General features: G+C 41.0%; 1 protein-coding gene across 1 annotated transcript in view; it reads right to left on the bottom strand.

Moving 5' to 3' along the window:
- Nucleotides 1-27,811, bottom strand: part of csmd2 (CUB and Sushi multiple domains 2) — a 2,056,060-nt gene that overhangs the window by 724,408 nt on the left and 1,303,841 nt on the right. The window contains exon 7 of the mRNA XM_068011193.1: nucleotides 205-279. Coding sequence (XP_067867294.1) covers nucleotides 205-279 — 75 coding nt within the window. The remainder of the gene's footprint in view (nucleotides 1-204; nucleotides 280-27,811) is intronic.

Below are 27,811 nucleotides of genomic sequence, written 5' to 3'. Positions count from 1 at the left end.
AGTGAGAGGGAGGGCAAAGAGTTGACAGGTGAGTCATCTAGTTCATTATTTAGGATGGAAAGCAATAATGCCACAAAAGAGGATTGGGAAGAGTAAAAAGTAGAACAAAACAAGACATTTCTTTTTTCAAAAAAAAAAAAACAAGATTTACATTCCTTTTCAGATCAAAGTTCAAGTTGGTATATGGAAAGAAGAGCAACTTACAAACTGAGGGTTTCTGATTGTCTTTGCTGGGAAGCAATTTTACTCCTCGGGACTTCAGTTCAATCAGCTTTTTAACTGAAAGAGAACACATTTGAATGAGTTATTTGCAGCCAAAGTATACAAATACTGTATGCATATCAGAACAACAACTTAAATTTACATAGCACCTTTAATGTAATAAAATATCCCGCGGTCCTTCACAGGAGTGTAAAAAGCAAAATTAGATGCAGAGCCACATAAAGCGATATTAGGGTAGATGGTCAAAAGCTTGGTAAGAGAGGTAGGTTTTAAGAAGTGTCTTAAAAAGAACAAAGAGAGGTTGAGAGTCAGACAAGTTTAGGGAGAGAATTCCAGAGCTTAGGGCCTAGCCAGCATGGTTATCAATGGTGGCGCAATTAAAATCAAAGGTGTTCAAGAAGCCAGAATTACATGAGTGCAGATATCTCAGAAGGTTGTGGGGCTGGAGGAGATGACAGAGATGAGGAGGGGGCAAGGCCACAGAGAGATTTGAAAACAAGGCTCAGAATGTTAAGACTGAGGTGATACTTAACTGGGAGTCAATGCAAGCCAGCAAGCACAGGGGTAATATGTAAAAGGGGCTCGATGCGAGTAGGCATGGGTAGCAGCATTTTGGATGACTTCAAGTTTATGGAGGATAGAACGTGAGAGGCCAGCCATGAGTGCATTACAATAGTCAAGTCTAGGAGGTAACAAAGGCATGAATGAGGGTTTCAGCAGCAGATAAACTGAGTCAAGGGTGAAGTCAGGCAATGTTGGTGGTAGAAATAGGCAGTCTTAGTGACGGTGAGGATATGTGGTTGGAAGGTTATCATGGGGTCAAATATGACACCAAGGTTGTGAATAGTTTGATTTAGTCTCAGACAGTTGCCAGGGAGAGGGATAGAGTCAGTAGCTAGTGAACAGAGTTTAGAGTGGAGACCAAAGAACATGGCTTCATCTACCCAATATTTAATAGGAGGAAATTCCTGCTCATCCAGTACTGGATGTCAGATAAAGAGTCTCACAATTTAGCAACAGTAGAGGAGTTGGGAGTGGTGGTGAGGCAGAGCTGGGTGTTGTCAATGTAATGTGTAATGTAAACTAACGCTGCATGTTTGGATGATGCTGCCGATGGGCAGCATGTCGATGAGAAATAGAAAGGGGTGAAGGACAGATCCTTGGGGTGGGGGAGCATCAGAGGTAATGATGTGGGAGCAGCATGGGAGAACAGGGATTCATAACATTTTATGAATGTTAAACTTCCTTGATGTTAATATCAGTCCCAGGGTTTAAAAAAAAAAATTGTCATTCATTCACTTAAAAACTGTTACTGGAACTTTACGTCGAGAAAGCTACCCCATAAAGTAATACAATGCACCATTGAGGTAAACTAGGAATTAGGCAATGTCACAGTGAGATAGGCAACATGTAGTCGTAAATAAATGAAAGAAAGAAACAATGAACTTTGGGAGGCAGAAGGGGAAACTTATTGGTCATTACTTCCAACCTGGTGAATTATTTTGTTTTTTAGTCTCATCAAAATATCTAGCCATGAGCTATGCTATCATTTTAAATGCCATGCTTAAATATATCAAAGGAATATTTTTTAATGAAAAAGAATTTTAAAACAAATTCTACAACATTGTCCAATTGTGCTGGCAGATTTTATATTCGCCTATATGCAAATAAGTGAGCAGAAAGTTTATTTTTGTTTGTTCATGGGATGTGGGAGTTGTTGGCAGGGCCAGCATTTATTGTGCATTGCGCATCCCTAACTGCCCTTGAAAAGGTGGCAGTGAACATCTTTTTGAACTGCTGCAGTCCATGTGGTATAGGTATACCCACAGTACTGTTAGGGAAGGAGTTTCAGGATTTTGACTCATCAACCGTGCAGAAACGGCAATATAGTTCCAAGTTGAGAAAAAAAACTTCTGTAAACTAGCTGCGCCAACATATTTGTCTCATTATTCAGCCTAATTTCCTTTCCCCTATATCTTTGCTGTCTCAACATTATTCGATTGCACAGTTTCAACTTTCCACTGAACCATTTTACTGAAGTGGTAACCACCCAAATACCATGCAATTAGCTCAGGAGATTTTCTTTCATTTATGCAACAAAATGTAATAATTATATAGTTATATAACATAAAAATACTACAAATAAACATTGTTTTTTGGAGAACAGCACTCTATTGAACAATAAGCTCCTAGTCAGGCGAGTCTGCGTATCTAGCTTGCCTTCAAAGCTATGTCTTCTGAGTATTTTCATGTTACATAAATGTTAGCAAAATGAATTTGATATAGATTTCTCACTTACTCCAGCCTTTTTTTGTTAGCTAACATTAGCAAACAGAGGAAAATATACCGATGGATGGCTTTTTCTTTTAATTAGCCAAGCTTCAGTGTGTATCTTATTATACATATCTATACCACCCAATAAGAGAGATTTTCTTGGAGCACTGAGAATTGTATACAATACAATGGGTTTCCACCTCATTCCTGGTTTCAGTGCTGTCACAAAATTCCTCGATGCGTATAAATACATAGGCAGGTGGACCAGTGCTTCTACTATTTCCTCAAGCAATGCAGAGAAGTTGGATTACAGTTGCCTCCAAACAATAGGACAGTTCTGTGTCTCTTTGTGAATACTTTAACATGTGTTGAGTAGATAGTGAATTTCTGGGCTTTTTTTGGAGTCTTGCATCAGAAGAATTTTAATCTTCTGAGTCTCTGATATGTCTTCACTGCAGCTGCCTGATTGTGTTTAATGAGTCTTAAATCAAACCACTGAAGCAGTTACAGATTTTTCATGTGACAGTACTGAAACTGTGATTTTCCAAAGAGCTCTCGTTTTCTATAATTTTTTATGATGATCTTAATTTGACAAAAAAACTTGTTAATTTAATGCAGCCTCTAATAGCTCAAGCACAAATCATATTGAAGAAATAACAAAGCTACCCCCAATCCTGAATAAATGATGCAGATGAGAGATTACAGAATAACGAACATTTATATCATGGTCTATGGTCCAAAGCAAAAATAGTCAGCATATAACAGTTCAAAAGCACTATCTCAAACATTTGGGGAGAGGGTGAGAGTAATATATATTGTTACAACCGGGTGAGAAAGAGGTCTAGGGTTCTCTTTCAGCCTTCACAGGGTCTTACTGTAACAGGGTTTAATTTTAAACACACCGTGTTTTTAGCTCCCCTTTGGTGAATTCTTGTTCACCACTTTCCAGTTATAAGGCAAAGAAACTAGTACACACAAGTTTTCTGCTAGCATGCATACGCGATACACACATGCAGATAAGGACAGAAGCAGAAGAAAAATAAAGTGGAAAAGTTTGAGGCAATCTCTGAAGAGGGGTTTTGTTACAGATCTTCGAGCTCACTGTAGCGTCCTCGATTGCAGGTAGATCTTGCTTTTCGTTGGGGCCCAGTATTCTTCTTAAACATTTTTCACTGTAGGAGACTTTTCTCTCTTGGTGTTCATGTGTCTTCAGTGGGTTTTGGAGTTCTGTGAGAAAAAGATGGCAGCAGACAGGAGAGGCTTGACGAGCCAGCCAGGAGATGTCTTTTCAATCCAGGAGCAAACAGCTTTCTGCAGACTCTCAATTCAAAACTGTCCAATTCAGAAAAAAAACAGACTGCTAAGTAGGTTAGTCATGAGACTAACTGGTATAACCAGTCTGTTTGTGGATCGTATTGGAGCAGGGGATAGCTCCTTTGTTCCAAACACTGTCTGTTAATATGCAAAAATGTCTTTCCAGCCAGGGGCCTGGCAACCCTTGTCACAGGCCTTCTCTTCTTCCCAGCAACAATTTAAAATTTAATGTCCATGTGGCGAAATTAATGTTCTTCATTCTTGGCAGGTGGGGGCCTGCAAGACAATATGCTCAACTGATTGAAGAAAATTTAGGAGATTGTACTTTGTCAAGAATATCCCCAGTACAGTACGTCAGCCTAAACAACTACCTAGCATCTGAGGTTGGTAATTTTTTATAATCTTAAAAAGCTGTCTCTTTATCCAACACTACAATAAAAACAACTTGTTGCCCTGTTACAACAGTGACTACACTTCAAAAGTTCATTGTTTTCATCCGGTAGCTGTGAAAGATGCTATATAATTGTAAGTCTTTCTTATAATGCCCTTATAATGCAACAAAATATCTCAAAATTACTTCACCAAAATGAAAACATGGGCATGAGCAGCTTTGGAAAAACATACAAACATATGAAAAGATGGACAAAAGAAAATTGGCGAAATACAAATGGTCGGAGTGGTGGCAATGGCAGACTCAAAGAACTGGATTTCTGGAGGCTGTTAAAAGGAAGAGAGTGAGAGAGGTAACCAGGCAGAGGGATTTAGGATGAATGGTCCAGAGTATAATAGAGAAACAGATGAAAGGCCCACCACCAAAGTTAAAGTGGAAGGAGAAGGGGTGCAAGAGAGGTTGGAGTTAGAAGACAGTAGGCACGTGCTGTAAGCTAGAGTTGGAAAGGTGGAGAGATATCGAAGGGCAAGGACATCGAGATACTTGTAAATGAGGACAAGGATTTTGAAATTTATTTGTTGGGGAAGGAAGCCAATGAAAATTGGCAAACACAGGGGTGAACGGAAACAGGACCGAGAGAGGATCAAAGATTAAAGCAATGTAGTTTTGCATAAGTTGCAATTTATGAAGGATGGAGATCAGAATACTGGCAAGGAAAGCCTAAAAGTAATCAAATTTCAAAGTGATAAAGTTGTGGATAAGTGTCAGTGGAAGTGAGGTAGGGGGTGGAAGTAGGTGCTGTTGCAAAGATATAAATAGGTGATCTTGGAGACAGTTAGAATGTGGGGTTTGAAGCTCAGATCAGGGACAAGGGGAGCACTCAGGTTGAACACTTTCAGGTTTCATCTTAACAGGCAGCCAGGGACAGGAATGGAGTTGGAAACTAAGATGCTGAGTTTTTATTGAAAGCTGCACAAAATGGCTTCAGCATTGGTGATGTTGAATTAGCAGAAATGTTTGATCATCCAGTACTTGACATCAACTAAGCAGACGGGAGATTGCAGACTGGTGGCAAAGACAAAGATAAATGCCGCCAATATACATGAGAGTTGTCCTCATGTCTATGAATGATGTTGCCGAAAGAGAGAAAGTAAAGAAGAAAAATATCTCGATCAAGGATGGACCTACGGGGCTAACCCAAGGCGGCCATGCAACACTGGAGGAAACTATTGCAAGAGATTTGCTGATTAGTTTAAAAAACATCACTGCCTCCTCTCATCTGTTCATCTGATGGATTCCGTCACATCGCAATAAAATGAAGGCTGTTAGCATACATTCCGAGCCATTGTCAACTAGAAAAAAGGTGGGAAAGAAATTGTGCAGGACGTGCACTAGTAAAATGAAGATCAACAGGCTTTTCAATGTCACAAGGCTGGTAACCATTCAGGGTGGTCCAGCTCAGCCTCACATATGTGTCCAAATAATTTGAAATTTCCTCAGTCAGCTTTGAATGAATGAATGAATGAATTGGAGCCCCTCAGCACTTGTCATTCATAACTGTCAGAATTCTAACCATTGCAGAGACTTGTGCATTTCTTACTATCAGTCTTTTGCTGAGGCGGGGATGGATTTCTATGACAACTGAATACAATTCTAGTTTTCTGATTCCTTCTGTTCCATTCCTTTCTGCTGGTCGGTCTTCTCAATTTCTTGTTCTCTTTCTCTTGGGAACAAATTGGCATTTTGAAATCCACTTCAATGATTTTTATCCTAAATTACTGGGGCATTGTTCAGATTCCTATAAAGTAACTTCAGAGAAAGTATGGCTGTTTGATCATTTTCACTCGTGGTGATTGACAGCATGGCAATGAAAGATGTAGAAACTACAAATGGTGTCTGACTTTTCAGTGGAAAGTTAGTGATGAGAACAAAACAATTGATTATCTTGTAATAAGCTTTGTAATAGCATCATGGAAGCAGATTGTAGAATGAAGTCTCCATGAAATATGCTTTCTTAACACAATACACAATTTAGCACATTACTAAATATTACATATTTTCACTTATTGTCATTACAAACCAGCAATTTGTTTCTTTCCAGTATCTTTAATAGTCTATATGACAATGTTCTTCGTTTCTCTCCACAGACTTCAGTGCACAGAAAACCAGCCTATGAGACAGAAGTTTAAATTGGATTTTACTCCCATCAACTCCAATGAAGGTAATGCACAGCTTTTGGTCCCAAATGTCTTCAGTTGTCAGAATTGTGCATCCTCTTTATTCATATTCTAGATATGAAAATTAGTTGAATTGTTTTAAAGAGGAAGATCATAAAATGCACGCAGATAGAATTTTGGGGTAGAATTGCCACTTAGGGCACAATCTGATGCAGGCACAAATTGCGCTCTTAACTGCACTAGTTTTCAAAAGTGAATGATTTTTCAAGTTTCCATTCAAATGTATTTGTATATCTCCTAACATAGAATCTTCCATGAACCTCTATAAGCATTTTACAATTATGTTTTAGAACGTAATTTCTTTAGGATTAAAAATATTTTTGATCTACTTAGGAATGCTAACTTGGTGCAGTTTTATTCCTACAGATGAAAGTGGGTTTATCACAAAAAATAAGCATTTTCAATTAGAATGTCCTGTCCACCACCTGATTTTAAATAATTGGAAATGACAAAAAAACTACACACAACCATTTACTGATTTCATTGGTGTGCACCAATTAGTTCCTTAGTATATTTTTTAATATTTCAAAGCTTTCAAAACGTGCCTTTTCGCGTCCCGGCACTTAAAAAAATAATAATTTTAAGAGCCTCCTCAAAAGCCCACAAACAGACACCATTAGCCGAAACTCGCAATGCCGATCAATTCAGTCTGAGAACTTAACCAGTTTTGTGGATGGGGCTCACCTTCCAGCAGAATGGTTTTTAAACAAGCACAAAAGATCGTGGAAACTCGATTTGGGCTGAATGCAATTTGTGCTTGAAATTCCTAAATTTTTTGTTTTGGGTGTGGCTGATTTTGGGCAAATTGTGCTGCAAAATCCAGTGCAACCGAGTGAAAACTCCAGGCCATTGTGTTTGTTTTAAACAAAGCATTGAACAGAATGAGCAGTTGTAAAAGAACAGCTAACAATATAATAGAAATGAGGGTTGATGAATCATTTAACACTGAATTCTACTATTTTCTACAATTATTGTTAAAACCATTGGAAATAGTAAGCCATTCAACCCCTCGAGCCTGCTCCGCCATTCAACTAGATCATGGCTGATCTTCTACCTCAACATCATTTTCCCACACTCTCCCAGATCCCTTGATATCTTTAATATCTAGAAACCTATCAATCTCTGTCTTGAATATACTCAATGACTGAGCCTCCAAAGCCCTCTGGGGTAGAGAATTCCACAGATTCACCACCCTCTGAGTGAAGAAATTCTTCCTCACCCCTGTCCTAACTGGCCTCCCTCTTATTCTAAGACCATGTCCCCTGATCGAGACCCCCCCACTAGCCTGGGGAAACACCCTTCCTGCATCAACCTTGTCGAGCTCGATAAGAATTTTGCATGCTTCTATGAGATCACCTCTCATTCTTCTAAACTCCAGAGAATACAGGCCCAGACTCTTCAATCTCTCCTCAGAGGGTAATCTCACCAGCCCAGGGATTAGTCTGGTGAACCTTAACTGCACTCCCTCTATGGCAAATCGATCCTTCCTTAGGTAAGGAGACCAAAACTGTACAAAATATTTCAGGTGTGGTCTCACCAAGGCTCTATAGAATTGCAGCAAAACATCTTTACTCCTGTACTGAAATTCTCTTGCAATAAAAGCCAGCATACCATTTGCCTTCCCAATTGCTTGCTGCACCTGCATGGTAGCTTTCAGTGACAAAATAATTAATTACTTAAAAAAAAGGATTGGGAGAAAATGGGGCTGGAGACAACTGTAAATGAATAACGCCTTGTATCATTATAAACTGAGGTCTATTATTGACAGCTGCTGGAGGTGTTAAAATTGAATGTTAAAACTCTATTGGTCCACTTGTGTCATTAAACTTTGCAAAACGACCAATGTGAAAGTAAGCAATTAACCAGAAAATTTCTGTTTTATTAATAATGTGTTTATTTACAGTCACCTATATGAATAGTAGAGATTTCCGGACGTAATCCTGTTTTCTTCTTCCCATTATATTCCCAGGAGAAGGACAAAACAGAGGTCACCTACATCTAATGATTGTGAAGGTCCTCCGTGCAATGAGGTGCTAATGGACTCCAAATTTGTGATTTTACGCAAAGCGGAAACAAGCATAGCTGATACGGAAAATGGTAAAATTCATTACGGTCAGGGTAAACTGAAATGAGGAAGATTCGTGCCACATTTAATCCATACCGTAACTGGCATAGGAGTGCCTGATAATACTGGGATATAAAAGTGGACGTATTTTACTATTCCCCACCACTGACATCCTTCCCCTACTGAACAAGAAGCCTCACCCAAACAAAAACACATCACAGCGCTTAAGTTTACAGCATGAATAGACTGCCTTTAGAAATGATATTGCAACTGGATAGTGTCCTGCTGTACTCAGTGCTACTGTTTCTATTAGTGTCTCAGCTGATGCTATTTTGTCATATCTTTAGGTTAAAAGAACTCTGAAATTATATTTATTAGTCTCTAATTTTATGGAGGAGAACCCAGGGAGACTTTGAGTGCTACATCGTAATTGTGTCTGCAGGCTTCATATCAATGAATCCAAAATGCTAATTTGACATTTATTGGGACTCAGTCCCCAACTGCACTTACATTAAGTACTTTGGAACAGTAATGAGTTGTTCTCATTTCTAAACATCTGCTTTAACAACTTTCTGAAAAGGATGAGACTGTCAGGGGAAATCGATATCCTGCATGGTATCAATATACAAAGCTGACTATTTTTAAAATTACATATTTTAAGTTGTTTCGCCTACCTCTTTTATTCTGTCACTTATTGGGCCATTCTCTTTTGAAATGTGGACAGGGGTTTTGCTCTGATAATGATGCCAAGCTCAATGGGACAGGCAAAAACTGGCCACACCTCCATAAAAAATCATGCTCAGGCCACTGAAGCAACTTTTATAATTCAGAGACCAGTCTTCAATGGGACTGGGCTCTGACTGTAAAGGATTTCTTTTTTATTTAACAATTTGTTTTCCAATATTGATACTTACCACATGAGACTGAATTATTATCTGCTGACCCCTGTAGCAACTAAAGCAAATGGTTGCTGTCATGCTGAAAGTTCACTCAACACAGACTCTCACCTCCAAACTAATTCATTTTTTCCCAGGACTTCAAAAGGGTGTAAACTGTATAACCTCAAACCCTGCTTCCAGTCTTGACTTCCTCTGACAATCTGTGGCAGTAAAATCCTAAGGCGGAAATGAAGCTACACCATTTTGAGCTTCTGGGGAAGAATCGTCCAGCCACTGCTTCTCCCTTTATCTTGTTTTCTCTCCTGCCGCAATCAACCTTGGCGGTCCCATAAGCTGGCCTTGGCACTTCACCTAGACTTCTCAATCTGTGCTAGAAGTATCTCCCAATACTGACTTAGTTAATTCCAAAACCATGGATAGAATTAAGATTGTAATGGAGGATTCCTGTGATAGGCAGAATATTTGTTTATTTTGGGAACCAGCAGAATGAGTGCTGATGATACATCAGTAAAATAAATAAGGCCTTGACTGTAGATTAGAATTTCAGCAACAAGCAGCTTGGGCTCCAAAGGAAGACCACACAATGTAATTTTGTTCTATTGTATTAAAAAGGACCAATCAAAAGGTACATGAAGGTTTTTCCATTCCCCATATGAATGTCTCTCACTTTGATCCAAACAAGGCTACATGTTACCAAGCATCCTGCACATTTGAAGCTGGTTTTCTTGTTTTCATTTAACAATATAATCAAAGGTCCTGTGTCTCGGATATGCCTGCAGCTCCACACTTCAAATGGCAAATAATTATGACCGACTATAAATTAGTCATGCTGATTGCTCAAATATCCAATTAATTAGATATGAACCAATCAAAAGCAGATTAAAATCATTAAATTGTTAGAAAATGCTTCAATTAGCAACGTGTAACCAGCACAAAAACAAATGAGTCATTCTTCAAGCCTATCATGAGCAACAAGTACCATATAGCTAATCATTTCATTTTAATCATTCCATTTCAATCAAATCCTTTTGCTCCAAGTTCTTTCAGCAGCACAGTCGCTATCTTAAATATGGATTACATACATCTAAAAATTAAATAAAGTGTTACATTTCACCATAAACCTACTTAGAATTATTTTACAGAAACATCCAGCACAGAAGGAGGCCATTCAACCTGTTGAGTCTGTGCTGGCTTTTTGAAATAGCAGTCTGGCTTAGTCCCATATCCCTCCGTTTTGTTCATCGTTCTGTAAGTTCTTTATCCTCAAGTAACTGTTCAATTCCCTTTTAAATTTATTTATTGAGTCAGCTTTCACTACCTTTTTAGGTAGGGTGTTCCAGATCCCAACAACTCTCAGTGAAACCAGTTTCTCCTCATCCCACTTCTAGATCTTTTGACAATAATTTTGAATCTTTGGGCAGAATTTAATCTGGCCCACGAGAGCGGGTAGTGTGGTGAGGGGGCGGGGGACAGGCGAGTGTCATAGAATTGGGAGGGAAGGCTGGGGGTGGAGTGCCCGTCGCCTTCCCAACTCTGTCCAATGCAATCAGGGGTATGGAAGGTCAAGGATAACCTCCCTGGCCAGAGACCATTTGAGGCCCTTAAGTGGCCAGTTAAGGGCCACTTAAGGGCCTTTCAGCTGCCACTGGTTGGGGCCTCCACCATGTGGGGTCTCCGCTATGTGGGGTGACTACCCAGTAAAAACTGGCAGCCTCCTTAGGGGCTCAGGGAGTTGCCCTCCCACCTTTAAGGATTGTGCAGATGGACATCAAGGTGTCTCTGCTCATCAATACTTTTCAAAACCATGCCACTTATATTATGCTGTCTTTCCATATTTATCTTCCCAAAGTGCATCACTTCATACTTTTCTGCACTGAATTAAATAAATCTGGAATAAAAAGCTAATAGCAATGATGGTGACCATCAAATTACCGGATAGTCATAAAAATCCACCTGGTTCACTAATGTTCTGCTGGACGGAGGCAAATCTGCTGTCATTATCTGGCCTATATGGGAGTTCAGACCTCCAGCAATGTGGACGACTCTTAACTGCCCTCTGAAATGGCCTAGAAAGCCATTCAGTTGTATCAAACCGCTACAAAAAACTAGAATAAAATGAAATGGACCACCTGGCATAGACTTAGGCACCAGACATGACAAAGGCCGTCAACTCAGTCAAGTCCTCCTCAATAACATCTAGGGAGTTGTGCCAAAATTGGGAAGCCTCTTTTTTGGAGTCTCTCTCCATTTAAATAATAGTTTGCCTTTTGATTCTTCCTAGCAAAGTGCATGATCTCACACTTCCCTACATTAAACTCCATCTACCAAACTTTAGCCCATGCACGCAACCTATTTATATCCCCTTGCAGATTCCTTATGTCCACATCACATGCCCTCCCACCTATTTTTGTATAGTCAGCAAATTTGGATATATTGCACTCTGCCCCCTCCACCAAGTCATTAATATACATAGTAAATAATTGAGGCCCTGGGACTGATCCTGTAGCACTCCACTAGTTACGTCTTTCCAACCTGAAAAACACTCATTAATCCCGACTCTCTGTCTTCTGTGAGTTAACCAATCCTCAATCCATGCTAATACATTACCCCTAATACCGTGAGCTCCTATCATGTGCAATAATCTTTTATGTGGCACCTTATCAAATGCCTTCTGGAAATCCAAATACATTACATCTACCGGTTCCCCTTTATCAACTCTGCTTGTTATATCCTCAAAGAACTCTAGCAAATTTGTCAAACACAATTCCCTTTCACAAAACCATGTTGACTCTGTTTGATTGTGTTAAGCTTTTCTAAATGTTCTGCTATTTCTTAAGAATGGACTCTGGCATTTTCCCAATGATCAATGTTAGGCTGACTGGCTGAGAGTTTCCCGCTTTTTGTCTCCCTCCCTTCTCGAACAGGGGCATCACATTAGCGGTTTTCCAATCCACTGAGACCCTCCCGGAATCCAGTAAGTTCTGGAATATTTTGACCAATGCCTCCACTATCTCTGTAGCCACTTCCTTTAAAACGCTTGGATGCAAGCCATCAGGTCCTGGCGACCTGTCTGCCTTTAGTCCCATTAGTTTGTCAAATACTTTGTCCTTTGTGATAGAGACTGTTACAAGGTCTTTCCTCCCATTAGCTCCTTGTTTATCTGATATCTGTGGGATGTTTGTAGTGTCCTCCACCATGAAGACTGATGCAAAATATTGGTTTCCCATGACTCACTGCTTTCTGTCCTTAAGCCAATTTTTTTAATCCAAGCTGACACGAACCCTCCATGAGCCTTAAATTTTGTTCACCAGCCTGTAACACACTCCACATGCCTTATTTTATTTCTCAGAATCAGATCCAATACTGCTTGCTTCCTTGTTGGACTGGGAACAGAGTGATTGAGAAATATCAGAAATTCCGCTCCTTCCCTACTCTTGGCACTATGTTTTTCCCGACGGTATTTGAAGTCTCTTAATATTACTATATTTTTGTTACATGCCTTTGAAATTTGCCAACAACTTTGTTCATTTATCGCCTTCTTATGGCTTGGAACTCCACCAAAAAACTCCCAACAATGTAGCATTTCCCCCTCTGTTCCTCAATTGAATCCCATAGATTCAGTCCTAGAACCATCCCTTCTATTTAGATCTGTATCATTAGTTTTCATCAATACTACCACACCCTCTCCTCTTTTTCCTTCTCTAGCATTCTTGAATACTTGGTAATCAGAAATATTAAGACCTCATTCCTGGCTTTGTTTAAGTTAATGCAACCACATCATTATCTCATGTAGCAATTTCTGCTGACAATTCACCAACCTTATTAGTACACTGCAGACATTGATGTACAAACAATTTAATGCCTCATCGTCACATTTGCTACTTTTCTCAATCTGGTCCCTGCAATTTTTGGGATATTTATAATTTTATTGCTGTTTACATCTTTCTATCCTCTGATCTCACTTCTGCTCCTTTCTCATATTTTCTGGTTCTCCTCCCCCTGCCAAATTGCTTACTGTGTCTAAGGAATCCCTGTAACAACCTTGCCAGATCAGCCTAACTCTACCTCGACCTCAAGGGCTTAGGTCTAGACTGTATTAAGATCCCATTGCTTGCATTTGGCTATTCAGGCAATAGTTCCTCAGCTCTGTACATAATTTATTCTGTCATGCAGGTCCCCACCTGCCAAGAATGAGGTACATATATTTTGCCACATGGACATTAAATTTTAAAATTGTTGCTGGGAATAAAAGAAGGCCTATTACAAGGGGTTGCCAAGCCCCTGGCTAGAAAAACATATTTTTTTCAGAACTAGCAGACAGTGTTGGGACAAAGGAACAAACAGATGTGGTCAGACCAGTTTAGTCACATGACTAACTGGCTGTTGGAGTTTTTGATTTTGAACTTGCCACGGAGTTTTTGAAGTCAGAAAGCTTTTGACTCCTGGACTGAGAACATCTCTCTCCTGTCTGCTCCCATTTCTTTCTCATGGAACTGAAGACCAATTGAAGACACATGAACCCCAAGAGAGAAAAGTCTCCTACAGTGAACAAGGTTTAAGAAGAATACTGGGCCCCAACGAAAAGCAAGATCTACCTACAATCAAGGTCTCTATAGCAAGCTCAAAGCACAGTAACAAACTCCCTTCAGAGATTGCCTCAAACCCCTCTACTTTATTTTTCTTTGGCTCTTTTCTGTCACTATTTGCATTAGTGTATCGCGTATGCATGCTAGCATTGGTGCGGCATATATCCGTAGGAGTTAACCGAATTAGAGTTTAAGTTTCAAGAAATTTCATTTTTTCTTCTTTAAACCTAAGAAAGCCTGTTTGTGCTCATTTCTTTGCCTTATAATTGGAAAGTCATGAACAAGGATTCACCAAGGGGAGCTCAAAACATGGTGTGTTTAAAATTAACCCTGTTGCAATAAGACCAGGCGAAAGCTGAGAAAGACCCCTAGACACCTTTCTCACCAGGTCATAACAATTCATTTCCACCCTATGTTACCACTCTGGAGAGTAATTTTTATGCCTAGCAAAATCTCACTCAATAAGCCAAGTCAGAAGTTTGTGTGTGTGAGCAAACTTACTGAAATAATTAAATATTATATGACATGCACACAACTTACTGAACCACCATAAATCAGTGGCTCCAATGTATCATGCGATACAGGGATAAAACACTGCATCTACCAACTCGCCATGAGTCCTGCTATGTATATTCATAGGATGCCTGTTTTATAATTCCATTAATTATTCACATGGCTTCTGGGGTGGAAGAGTACAAGACATATTATTTATATATTGTGTCAGGCTACAGTGGACGGAAAGGTCATGTTCAGCTTTCAAGCGTGGGTTGTCTTTTGGGATATTCTGCATACTAAGTAGAATGTGGATCGTTGGAACAGGGCTTATGGTGCATAGTATTTTTTCTAAACTCCTCTTATGAGTTGCTTCAAACGCTAGAGACACCAAAAGGAAAACTATAATGTGCCATAATTAAACTTTATTTCCTTAACCCAGCAGTAATCTTGCTCCACCTCATCACACTATCTCCTTGCTTATAGCCTCATGTGTCTCCTGGCACTGAAACTTTGAAGTCCCCATGGCATGTCATGGATTCTTCCACTCCAGCAGTAATAAGAATAATCAATGGAATTTTCAAACAGTCAGCCCACACTTGCCTCCTATGAATATACATAGTGCCTGCCCTGTATCATCTCATGCAATGTAAGATACATCTGATTTATGATTATTGACTGAGTCGATTGATGCGTTTGGTCACTCTGACCTCAAATTCCATCACTGAGTGAACACCTATGTGAATCTTGCAAATCAGTTGTCTTGATTAGTATTAAATGTTGAAGTTTATCTCATACCTTTTAAAAAAATAATAAGAAAAAGAGAAAAATGATCCAAGTTGGTAGAAGTTATATTGACAGAACAGTCCTGATGAAGGGTCACTGACCTGAAACGTTAACTCTGCTTCTCTCTCTACAGCTGCTGCCAGACCTGCTGAGTACCTCCAGCATTTCTTGTTTCTATTTCAGATTTCCAGCATCTGCAGTATTTTGCTTTTATATTATTGACAGAACAACAGTTTGGCTGGAATTTTACGCCACCTTAGCGAGCCAGATGGTGGCGGGTGGGTGGCATAAAATGGAGCAGGAGGCTCCGGAAGGCCTTCCCGACTCGTTCCCACCTCCGCCCCACTTTATGTGGGCCTGGGGGTGGGGGGGGGGGGGGTGCAGGCAAGAAACGGGCTGCCCGCCCCAGGTCAATCAAGGCCCTTAAGTGGCCTCCACGGGGATTTTACCCATGGCAAACAGGCATCCAAGAGACATGAAAGGCCGCCCAGTGAAACCTGGCGGCCTCTCAGTGTCCGGGGGGGTGGGGGGGGGTTCTGGACAAACAGGCACAGGGTGCCCGATAGAGGGCTACTCCCGCTTCCCCAACCACCCCCAGGACCTGAGACGCCCCCTTCCTCCCAAATGACCATACTTGCCTCGCCGGGGCGGGCTCGATTAGCCCGGCGAGGCAACCCCAACGTACCTGGACTCCTGGCTCCATGTCCTCGGCTGGGCTGCAGTCCCAGCAGTAGCCACCACAAAATCCAACCCTTTGTATTTATATAACACCTTTGACATAGCAAAACGTCCCAAGGCACTTCACCGGAGCATTAAAAAAACATAATTTGACATTGAGCCACATAAGGAGATATTAGAATAGATGACCAAAACCTTGGTCAACGAGGTTGGTTTTAAGGAGCATGTTAAAGGAGGAGAGGGGTAGAGATAGTGAGATTTAGGAAGGTAATTCTAAAGCCTTGGCAGCTGAAGGTGAAACCATTAAAATCGGGGATAGTCAAGAGGCCAGAATTAGAGAAGTGCAGAGATAGACGGGGGTGGGGCCTTGAAGGGCAAGGATAACATTTTTAAATTAAGGTATTGCTTAAAATGTAGGTCAGCAAACACAGAGATGATAGGTGAACAGGACTTCATGTAAGTTCGGACACAGACAGCAGAGTTTTGGATGTCAAGTTTATGGAAGGTAAAATGTGCGACCAGACAGAAGTGCTTTGAAATATTCAGTTGAGGGGTAACAAAGGAATGGATGAGGCTTTCAGCAGCAGATGAACTAAGGCAGGGGCGGAGTTGGTGGTTTTATGGAGATGAATATAGGCAGTCTTAGTGATGGCAGGGATTTGATGATCAGAAGCTCATCTCAGGATCAATTATGTTAGCAAGGTTGTGAACAGTCTGGTTCAGCCTCTGTTTCCAGGGAGAGGGAAGCAGTCGGTGGTTAGGGAATGGAATTTGTGGTGGGGAGTAAAGACAATGGCTTCAGTCTTCCCAATATTTAGTTGGAAGAAATTTCTGCTAATCCAATAATGGATGTCAAACAAGCAATCTGACAATTTAGAGACAGTGGAAGGGTCGAGAGAGGTGGGATAAAACTGGGTATTATCAGTGTACATGTGGAAATTGATGCTGTGTTTTGGATGATGTCACTGAACAGCAGTACATAGATGAGAAAGAGGAGCGGGCCAATGATAGATCCTTGGGGGACACCAGAGGTAACTGCGGGAGCAAAAAGAGATGCTATTGCAAGTTATTCTCTAGCTACAACTGGATAGATAAGAATCGAACCAAGCAAGGGCTGTTCCACCCAGCTGGATTAAGGTGGAAAGGTCTTTTTGGAAGATGGTGTGGTTTGTAGTATAATGTAATATGGGATCGTTACTGGGCAGAATATGTAAATAGTCTTTGAGCATCATCACAGGAAGTGAAGCAATAGAACTTGTGCAGAATCTCGTGTACATGCAAGTGGAAGACATAGATGCAAACATGTGTAAATAAACTCCTGTTCCTGTAACCAGCAGTCTCTTAGAGATTCTGTACTAAGCCTTAATAGTTATCAGAATATTACATGGTGGCAAAGGTAAACTGAAGAAAAGATGGAAAATCATTGCCCTAACCAGAGAACTTCGAAAAAGTAGCTGAACAGAACCAAGCCAAGGCATGGCTAAAATGGGGCCGGAAGCCAGAAGCCAGACAAGCAGCAGGTCAGTATGTTATTGTATTTAATGGGGGATTGTGCAGACGACATTCTCATTACTCAAGGCATAGATAAAGAGAAGGCTATGTTTGAAGCAGTCATTAAGGCACTCGAAACTTACTTTAATGCAAGGAAAAACAATCGTCAAGCACGCCAAATTTAATAAACGTACTCAGCAGAAAGGGGAGAGCATTGATTCGTTTATCAATGATTTATATAAACTCGCTTAAGATTGTGAATACGGCAGTTTATGGGAAGAGCTGATTAAAGAGAGGATTGTGGTCAGAATAGTAGACGATGCCCTCTTGGATCGACAGTTGGGGATGATCTTATGTTAACAAAAGCGATTCAGTTGAACGGGCAAACAGAGGTTAGAAAATTTAACCGATTTGTTGTTCAAGGGGACAGGGAGAGGCCAATCTCAAGAGTAGCAGACTCCATTGAATATGTAAAGAAAGCAAAAGTGAAAAGGCGGGAAGAGCATCTCAAGGCATGGCTAAAATGGGGCCGGAAGCCAGAAGCCAGACAAGCAGCAGGTCAGTATGTTATTGTATTTTCTGAATTAAATCAATCTCATTTGTATTTGAATGAATCAGAACCACTGCTTCCATGCTCTCCCTCGGGATCCTGCTTTATAAATTGACCAAGCAGTCACAAAGATGTTGTTTCCATAGTGTTCTGTTGTTCTAGTCAAACCTGCAAAATGTAATGTGCTTTAACAAATGAGTGAAACTGTCACTGAAAAGGTGATACCTCAAATTCTGAAACCACATGCAATGTGTGTGAGACAGATCTTTTATACTAGACTGCCACAGAGTTTGAGTCATGTCAGCTTCCTGCAAAGTTGACATTGATGGAGGAAGCCCAGGTTGATGGCACACATGAAATGAGAGATAACATTTTCAGTTCTGTAAGGCACTGTATAGTCTGATGGTTCCTGAATGGCCACTTGCATGTAGCCTTAGGAAACACATTTTCAAAGAAGCCTTGCTGAGGCTGGACCCCAAAGTTCATATACTCGGGCACATGCCTTAGCACAGCCTTGATGATATTGCAGATGCATTATTGTATCAAGAAAGCTTTACATCCATCAAATCTCCCTTGGCACCCTGGAATTATCATGAAGCATAAAAAAGTACTGTGGTCACTTAAAAAATAAACAAGCATAGCTGTGCTTGTAGCAGAACACCACTAAAACTCAGGCCTTAATAAGGATGCTCCCACAAATAAAAAAAAATCAAAAGATTTTAGCTCCACTTTGAAGCTGATGGGAAGGCTGGCTTGACTCACATTGACAGTCACAGCTCCACATTTAAATTTAACAATCTCCTTTCAGGTTTAGCACAAACTACAGTTTGATGTGAACCCAAAATGGGAGTGTAAAGTTTGTCCCTTTATCTGGAATGGCTTGATGCTGGCACTTGGTGCCATAACTTGTAAATGTGAACACCCTTCTGCTTTCGAACATTTTGTTTCAGCTACAAATACAACAGTGCTCAGCTGCTACTAACATATCCAGGATTGGGACTTCTATCACCATCCAAGCTGGTGAGAGGCATCAACCACAATGTGAGTGCACGCAAGTACTTTGGAATGATTCTTTAACCTACAAAACTGAAGGGACATTGTGTGTGATTTGAGATATGATGGTATTTCTTGGAGAAGGAACATTGGTTATTAAACTGAAAATATATTGCACAAGGTCGATGATGCTTTTATTCAAAAAATACACATGGTGGGACACTTAGCATTGAAAATACTCTGTAGTAGTTACTAGTAACAATGCATTTGGAATTTCATAAATAACTTGGCAAATACACATGGATAACATACTTATTAGAAAACTAATTCATACTTGAACTCTCACAATTAATTTTATTGAGACTGACTGCTTTACTATTGGATACAATAATTAAATAGATATGCAGTGAAGTGTACTATAAAATATCCAATTTAACAAATAGACTGATAAAATAAATAAATAGACTGGTACATTAGTTAGAATTGTTGATGCTGTCATGCCAACTTGCTTTGTTGCATGATAATTTTCTTTAATCCACTGACTGGAGATCTGAATTCATATTTTTGTGAAGAAATTTCAAAAAGGAACAGATAAACAAAGGTGACTTTGCTGGCAACTCAGGATGGCCACCTAATTTGCAACACTGTATTCAACATTGCAAGGCTTGTGAGGTGGAGACAAAATGTCTGTTCATTTCCCAGCAAGAACCAAGACCCAGGATGTTTAAGGGAACTACCTGATCTTTTAATGAAAGAGAAATGCTGCTAACTGCTTTGTCTGAATAACTGAGTGACTGTCATTGGACAAGCCCCTCACCATCTGTAGTTTTTTGCTTGTGCCTTTTTGCAGCAGAGAGGAGAAGCAACAGGACCCTGACATGTGCAGACCCAGGTGGGGGTCCCTCTCTCTCTCTCCCCCTCTCTCTCCATTCCACCTTGAAAGCTTTCAAATTCTGCCTGTTGACTGAGCATCTTTGCATACTCCAGCTATAATCTGAAACCCCTTGGAGGAAATCATTTGCATCCCTGACACCAAGAGCAGTCATCTACCTTTTTAAACTAATAGCCTCAGGACCACCAAATTCAGCTAGAAGCCAGCTGAATCACCAAACCCCACAGACTGTATACCCCTTTATTCTATGGACTCTAACTCAACCAATCTACCTTTCCCACTCTGTAACCTATTTGTGGGTGTGTGTAAACCTCTAGTGTGTGTGTGTGTGAAATTTGGTGTGTAGTTTATTATTTTCATTCGTTTGGTTTAGGTACAATAAAGTTAACCCCTTTCTTTATTAAACTCAAGAAAACCTATCCAATTACTTACAGGTTATGATCATACCAAAAACCAAAATCGGCCAATACATCCACTTTAAGAAAGAATTAAACCTGCTGTGGTCAAACAAGGAGAGGGAAAAAGAGGGAAGCCCTTCGACCCCTCCTTACTTAACCAGAACATACACAATTTAGTTTTTTTTTATGTCACCATTTTATTTTATCAAGGGGATTAGAAAAGTTCCTCAAGGGTTGTGAGTGTCCTCAGTGAAATAAGTTTAGAGAATTTTGATTTTTTTTTAAGAGGTCCTGCAGACACAGTACGAAACTGACCATAATTCAGAATAAACTGATACCTAATCAGCAATCTTGTTTAAAAAAATACAATTCTTGTACAAAAATATTACACAGCTTCAGTTGGGGTGCTGTCCTGACACCAAGGTTATGGTATATTGTTTGGAAGAAGATGTTTGGTCTGTGCATACAGACTTGGGAGTGTCTGGAGCTGAAACTGGATGTCAAATATGCAAAAAATAGCCATAGAGGACTCTTACTTTGATGAGGTCACAAGTCCCAACAATTTCAAGAAAATAATACATATAACTGAAGAGATATAACAGGAGCCAAATAATTATTAAAGATTTGGGGTATTTAAACAGATCACATGCTTTAAGATATATCAACACACTCATGGGGTTTCTAGATAGAGTTGTGTAATTCTTATTCAATACAATAATCATTACCATTCTACTCTGGAGATACACAATGCGTTGGATATAACCTCTGTAACAAATTTGAAACAGTGCATATTATAAAAACAGATCCTGGGGATGACTTCAAAATTTACTATCACGATTTATAATATAATTTGAAATCCTCATTTAGACTGCTATCCATTAATAACCTTCAGGTTTTTTGCATTTCATTTATTTTATGAGAAGTATTAAAATATTAGTTCATGCATTTTCTTATAATATATCAATCATTTTTAAACCATTGTATCCAGTTAATTTGCTTGAATATTTGTTACATTATTAATTTATTGTAACAACATACTGTAATGCATTCAATTTACAACTTAATGATAAGGCAAGGACATGGGCATTTCAATATATTAATTAGCAGGGACCAACATGTTCAATCATAATGAGATGCTATGTAATTACAAAGGTATTGTGTGAATTAGTATTATAATTACTACTTTATTAATGTGTAATTGCACTCTTATTGAAGGGATTTCAAATCAAATGTTACCAAATTACTTCTTTAATTTTCTGCGTTGTTTGCAATAAGAATGGACTGTTGTTGCATACAAATGACAACAATGAACTGAGTACAGGATTGGGAAGTAGAGGAGAGAGGTAAAGATTCAACTAGCAATGCAATTTGATAAAATCATACAGGATCATATCATAAATGAACCAGGATTCGAATAGGGGACCAGTATCCACAGGATTAGCTCCTCTACACCCATCATTGGTTAACACTTTTAAAATAAGGAAATGTTTGGAAAGCAAGGGTTGTTGCATTCTTTTCTTTTTAAATGGTCTTAAGTGCTGGAAACTAGAAAAAGATCAAAGCATTTATAGTGATCTGTCCCTGTTGTGACAATGCAGCATAAACAACAGCAGAGCAAGATGAAATGTAATGAGAAGAGGACTACACAAAATACCCTATCAGGGCGATAGAACAAACAGACCCTCAGCTCATTCTGGCAATTTATTAGGCACATTTGTTTCCAATTAAACATGCCACCCATGTCACTATGGCAACTGGGAGGTATTCCTTTGTGTAGGTCAAAGACTTCAAACTCTATAAGCAGCTGATTTTCCTTAAATTTCACAATGACCTTCAACTGACTGGGAGATGAATCCGAACATCAAAAAAACTCTCCAGGATAGTGGGAATGCTGCTGAACCAGAACTCTCAGATTGGCATAAAATGCTTGTGTAAAGCTGAAGCAGTTTAAATTCTTAAGTCATACCAAGTGAAAATACTACATTTAAAGCTGTTTCTTTAATTTTGGGTCGAGCCAGTATGATTTTAGAGCCTCGTCATTTTCTTGCTGAGATTTTATTCAATAGAACAGATTTTGACTGATTGGTGAACTTTCCTCCCAGGGTTTTTGGTGTTCCGACTTAAAGATATCAGTCTGTAACTTCAGGCACCAATTCTCACCCTGACTGAGCAGCTAAGTGGATCTGTAGTTGGAGCCAGAGCTGACTGCATGCCCCTCCAGTCCACCGACATGTCAATCAGCCAGAATTTCAGTCAGTTCTGAGACTCAGCTACTCCACCAGCGCCCAGGTCGGCAAAAAGTCAGGACATGTTACCTCCACTGAGCTGTTTGTTCTCTTTGCAGGATCACAGGTGATGGAATTGCTGGCTGAGTGAGGTGACAGTGGAATGGGAAGATTGCTAAATCAGGCAGGCACATATTTAGTTAGTTATGTTCTGTTCACTAAGCCTCCAATTTCCTAGTATTGTAAAGCTGCTGTGAGACTGACCAGCACACAAGCAGTAATGAATCGCACCACTGACTATTCTGTCATGAACCTACTCAGCCCCTAAATTTTCCCAAGTATTTCAGTCAGCTGTAAGAGATCAAAAAGTGACAGTATTAAACAAAAGGCTGCTGATAATGGCAGTGGTAATCTGCCACTGAACATGGTTGATACTAGTGAGCAGTACCAGTCAGATAATGAGAAATAACACCGTTACGATCGCCATGGAGACCACTACCAAATGAAAAGAACTGAATCCACCAACTGACCCCAATTTAGGAAACCAAACCAAATGGACAAGTCTTTTATAACTTTTACTTTAACACTCAAACCAAAACCAACATAAATTAAACATGAAGCAACAGACAGATCACGGTCAATATATATAGTACAAATTATACCTTAACTATCAGATACAACAAAGATGGGTCTCATGGTTTCACTGGCAACAATTACAGTCAGACAATTCTTCACAACTATGAAGTTCCTCAGGTAGATTTTCAACTCCTCTCTTCAAGGATTTAGCCGCTGTTCTGCTACCAACAGCAGTTTCCTCTCAATCTGAACTCCATGGGTACGGTCTTCAGCACAAGGCGCATTTCTCCACAACTTCTTCAGGTCTGCTCACGGCAGTCTTGACGATGTGGCTTTAACAGTCTTCCCTTTATCCGAATCCTTCAGTGACAATCTATGCACTGTATGACTGGGTCTGATTAGTTGGCTACTTTAAGTAACAGAAACAGTTCAGTCACTCACCCACACTTTGGAACATAACTGCAACCACTCCCACACCAGAACTGGGTGAGAGGGAACCAGAGTTGAGTGAGAGCAGAGTCATCCAACATACAGTCCGCGGACTAGAAACTGGCCCGCTGAAGATTTCCATCTGGCCCGCCAGTCCTCTGTGACTGCCAGCCTGCTGCCCATGGCTTTCCTGTACGTATAGGTCAGGTAGAGAGGTAGGCGGGACCTACATCTGAAGTATGGTCACTGTCTGTGACTGACAGCAGGCTGCCCGGGCAGAGTGAGCATTGATTGGTGGTTCGCAGTGCAGGTGCACTGGGATCGGCTGCCCCTGCTGTTTTTGTGCGGATTACGGAATGGGCGGGAATGGCAGCGGGGAGAAGCTTACCATGAGTGGAGGGCAGGGAGTGGCAAACCACGAGCAGGGAGCAGGGAGTGAAGAACCATGAGTGGGAAGTGATAAACCATGAGCAGGGAACAGAGTGGGATGGGGGAACAGAGATAGAGAGAGGGAACGGTGACAGAGACACAGAGCAGTGGGTCAGATCAAGTCTGGGGCCTGTAGACTCCCACAGCAGCCATCACTGAGACTGCCAGTTATCCTGAGTCAATTAGAGATCTGCCCTTCACAGCACCAGAGGGAGCTGAGATGACACAGGGGAGCTGGAGGCCTGGCACTAGGGGCAGGGCAGACCCTCACTTCATCAATGCTCACCTGGATCTAACGCTGGAGGCTGTGAGGGAGAGAAAGGAGGTTCTCTTCCTGGAGAGTGACAGGAGGAGGCCACCTCGTCATGCAGTCGGTGCACATCGCTGTTGAGTGTTATCCCCCACTGCCCCCTCTTCTTTCAACTCCTGCTCCTCTCCCGATGAGCTGTCTCTTCCAGAGCATTACATCTTCAGAAGTCCGATGGCCTGCTGAGCAGATGGCATTAGTTATATCGCCCCTGTGCCTCTGTCTGGGGCTCTCGCAGAGGGGTCAGTAACCATCGCTTCAAGGGATTTCCCTTGTCCCCTTGGATTGATCCACACACTTTGGGGATGGAATGAAGATGTGAGGCAGCCAGGACTGCTGGAGGATGGAGTCATGGCAGCTGCCAGGAAAGCGAACGCAAATGTGGAGGAAGCTCTTGTGGTAGTGGACCAGCTGGATGTTGAAGGTGTGGAAGCCTTTCCTGTTAATGGATCTCACCAGCTGGTTGCTGTGTGCCTCGATGGCCACGAGTACATTTGATGATGCCGTGCATGTGAAGTAATCCATCAATGGTGTTAAAACCCAATGATCTCTGTGCCAGCACAGTCCCATCTGTGTCAAAGTCTGTGTAGTCCCTGCCCTCCTGAAAAGGGCAGCCGTAACCTGCCTGATGGCCTAATGAGATGCTGACTGTGAGATGCCAGCTAGGTCCACAGCTGATCCTTGAAACGACCCAGTCGCATAGAGGTTCAGAGCACCTGATACCTTGACGACTACAGCTAGGGGACTGCCATGGGGGCTGTGAGCCCTCAGGTCATTGTGGATCAGAGAACACAGGTCCAAGACCATCTCCCTGAATAAGCACAATCTCCTATGGCACTGGCTGCACTATTATTTACAGGTAGCTGTCTCTTGGGCTGTGCACCTGATGTCTTGGGTAGCACCTTCCTCCCCTTGCAGCGCTCCTCTGGCCTCTTGCTCTCCAGGAGGGTACATATGCTGCAGCTCATCCCGGCTGTTCTGTCCAATGTCACAGGTGCCTGTTCCCATCTGACTTCCTTTAACACTCACCAGGTGTTTTGATGCCAAGCTTCGCTGCCACAGTGATGCCAGCAGGCTCACTTCCCTATCCGGTCTCATGTAAATCTCCAAAGTAACATTTAACTTTTACATCTACAACAATATTCTCAATGAGATACATCTGAGGCAGCTACGCTTCCTCTGCTTTAAATTAAACAGCCACTTCCATTGCCCTCATCTCCCTCCAAAATGCACACATCCTCACTACCCAGCCGTGTTCCTCCTCCCCCCATGGTGTTTTCCCTGTTCCCAGCATTTAAAAATTGACCCCGAAACTGACAAGCCTGTTAATGAACTCTTTAATGAGCTCAACAGGCAATTAATTGGACACGGGTGCCTGACTTGTTCCTTTCCTGCCGGCTGAAGTTTAAAAATAGGACAGTGTTCCGAAGGCTGTGGAACCCAATGCTGACCTCCGAGCACGTGATCTTCAAATTGCGCTTGCTGCCATCCCCGCTCTGACCAGGGATTAAAAATCAGGTTAACTCGGTTTCTCTTTCCACAGATGCTGCCTGACCTGCTGAGTATTTCCAGTATTTTCTGTTTTTATTTCAGATTTCTAGCATCCAATGTATTTTGCTTATCCGAAACTAGAGTTGTTTTCCTTGTAATTTAGATCAAGAGATGATTTGATCAATGTTTTCAAGATACTAAGGGGAACAAATAGGAAAGACTGGGAGAAACTATTTCCACTGGTTGGAGCGTCTTAAAAACTAGGGGGTGTAGTTTAAAAATTAGAGCCAGACCTTTCAAGAGTGAAATGAGGAAACACTTCTACAGGCAAAGGGTGGTCGAAGTTTGGAACTCTCTTCCACAGACAGTAACTGATGCAAAATGAATTATTAATTTTAAATCTGAGATTGATGGATTTTTGTTAACCAGAGGAATGAAGGGAGATGGGGGCAAAGGTGGCCATATGGAGTTAGGCTATAGATCAGCCATGATATCAATGAATGGTGGAATAGGCTTGATGGGTAAATGGCCTACTCTTGTCCCCATGTTCTTACTGATTACCAACTTTGAGCAAACTATCAGAAGAAATTACCGACCACAAATTAGAGTTTAGATTTAATGGTCACATGGTTCCACAAAACTATCAGCTCCACAATAGATCTGGGATGTCAAATGGGCCCCACAGTCCAATGATACAAAGAATGTACAAAGAATGTGCTAACAAGGCTGGCTGCAGCAGCGTTCCAGTGGTAAGAGGATGAAAATCATCTTCAAACACAGAAGACACTTTACCATACTGGTATTTGACAAGAGACTGATGATTCCAGAAGCACTCCAGGTAGACATCTTGGAGCAAATACACCAGGGTCACATGGGCAAAACTAAACGTAGAGCAAAGGCTCAGGCATCTGTGTGATGACCAGGAATATCAAAAGTTACAGAAGAATGATTTCTAATTGCCAGGTATGTGCAGTGCACAGACAGGATCAAAGAGAGCCCCTTATCGCAACCCAATTCCCAACCAGACTGTGGGAACGTCTGGTGATGGATCTGTTCATATTTAATGGAAAATCCTTCCTGACTGTCGTTGACTACTTTTCAAGGTGGATCAAGGTTAAATGTTTGTATACAAAGACAACTGAAGCAGTCATTCAAGTGTTACAAGAAATCTTTGCAACACATGGTATACCTGACCAGATAGTGTCCGATAATGGACCATAATTTGCAAATGACTACTTCATGCACTTTCCGGAAAACTGGATTTGTACATCTTACAAGTTGCCCTAGATATCCCCAATCTAATGGAGAAGCTGAGCAAGGAGTCAGAACTATTAAAGCATTGTTAAAGAAAAATCAAGATTTTCAAATGGCACTCCTGAACTACAGAACTACTTCATTGTTATGCAAATTAGCACCATTGGAAGTGTTGATGGGAAGGAATCTTAGAACACAACTTCCAATTCTACCCAAAAAGTTACTTCCAGGGCTACAAGTCCAGGATTATCAGGGAGTTCAAGACAGAGAAAAGTCTTACAGAATGCAACAAGCCAATAATTATAATATGAAATACTGTACCAGGAACCTACCAAAGTTGACAGAAGGACAAAAGGTATGGGTACAAGACCAAAGCAGAGAAGGAGTTATCGTCCAGAGAGATGAGAATCAACAGCAATCTTATTTAGTACATACTTCAGAAGTACTACAAGTACTGCTCTCACATGCGTTCAAGTCTTCAGAAGAAGGAATCTTCCTCCACACAAGATCAGGGGGCAGGTTGTTCAACCTTGCCCATCTAAGAGTGAAGTCCAAAGTACGGAAAGTCCTCATCAGGGAACTCCTCTTTGCTGACTATGCTGCTTTAACATCTCACACTGAAGAGTGTCTGCAGAGTCTCATTGACAGGTTTGCGGCTGCCTGCAACAAATTTGGCCTAACCATCAGCCTCAAGAAAACAAACATCATGGGACAGGACGTCAGAAATGCTCCATCCATCAATATTGGCGACCACGCTCTGGAAGTGGTTCAAGTGTTCACCTACCTAGGCTCAACTATTACCAGTAACCTGTCTCTAGATGCAAAAATCAAC

Source organism: Heterodontus francisci, chromosome 31, assembly GCF_036365525.1.
Source record: "Heterodontus francisci isolate sHetFra1 chromosome 31, sHetFra1.hap1, whole genome shotgun sequence".
Lineage (NCBI taxonomy): Eukaryota > Metazoa > Chordata > Chondrichthyes > Heterodontiformes > Heterodontidae > Heterodontus > Heterodontus francisci.
This window is presented reverse-complemented; position numbering and strand designations above follow the sequence as displayed.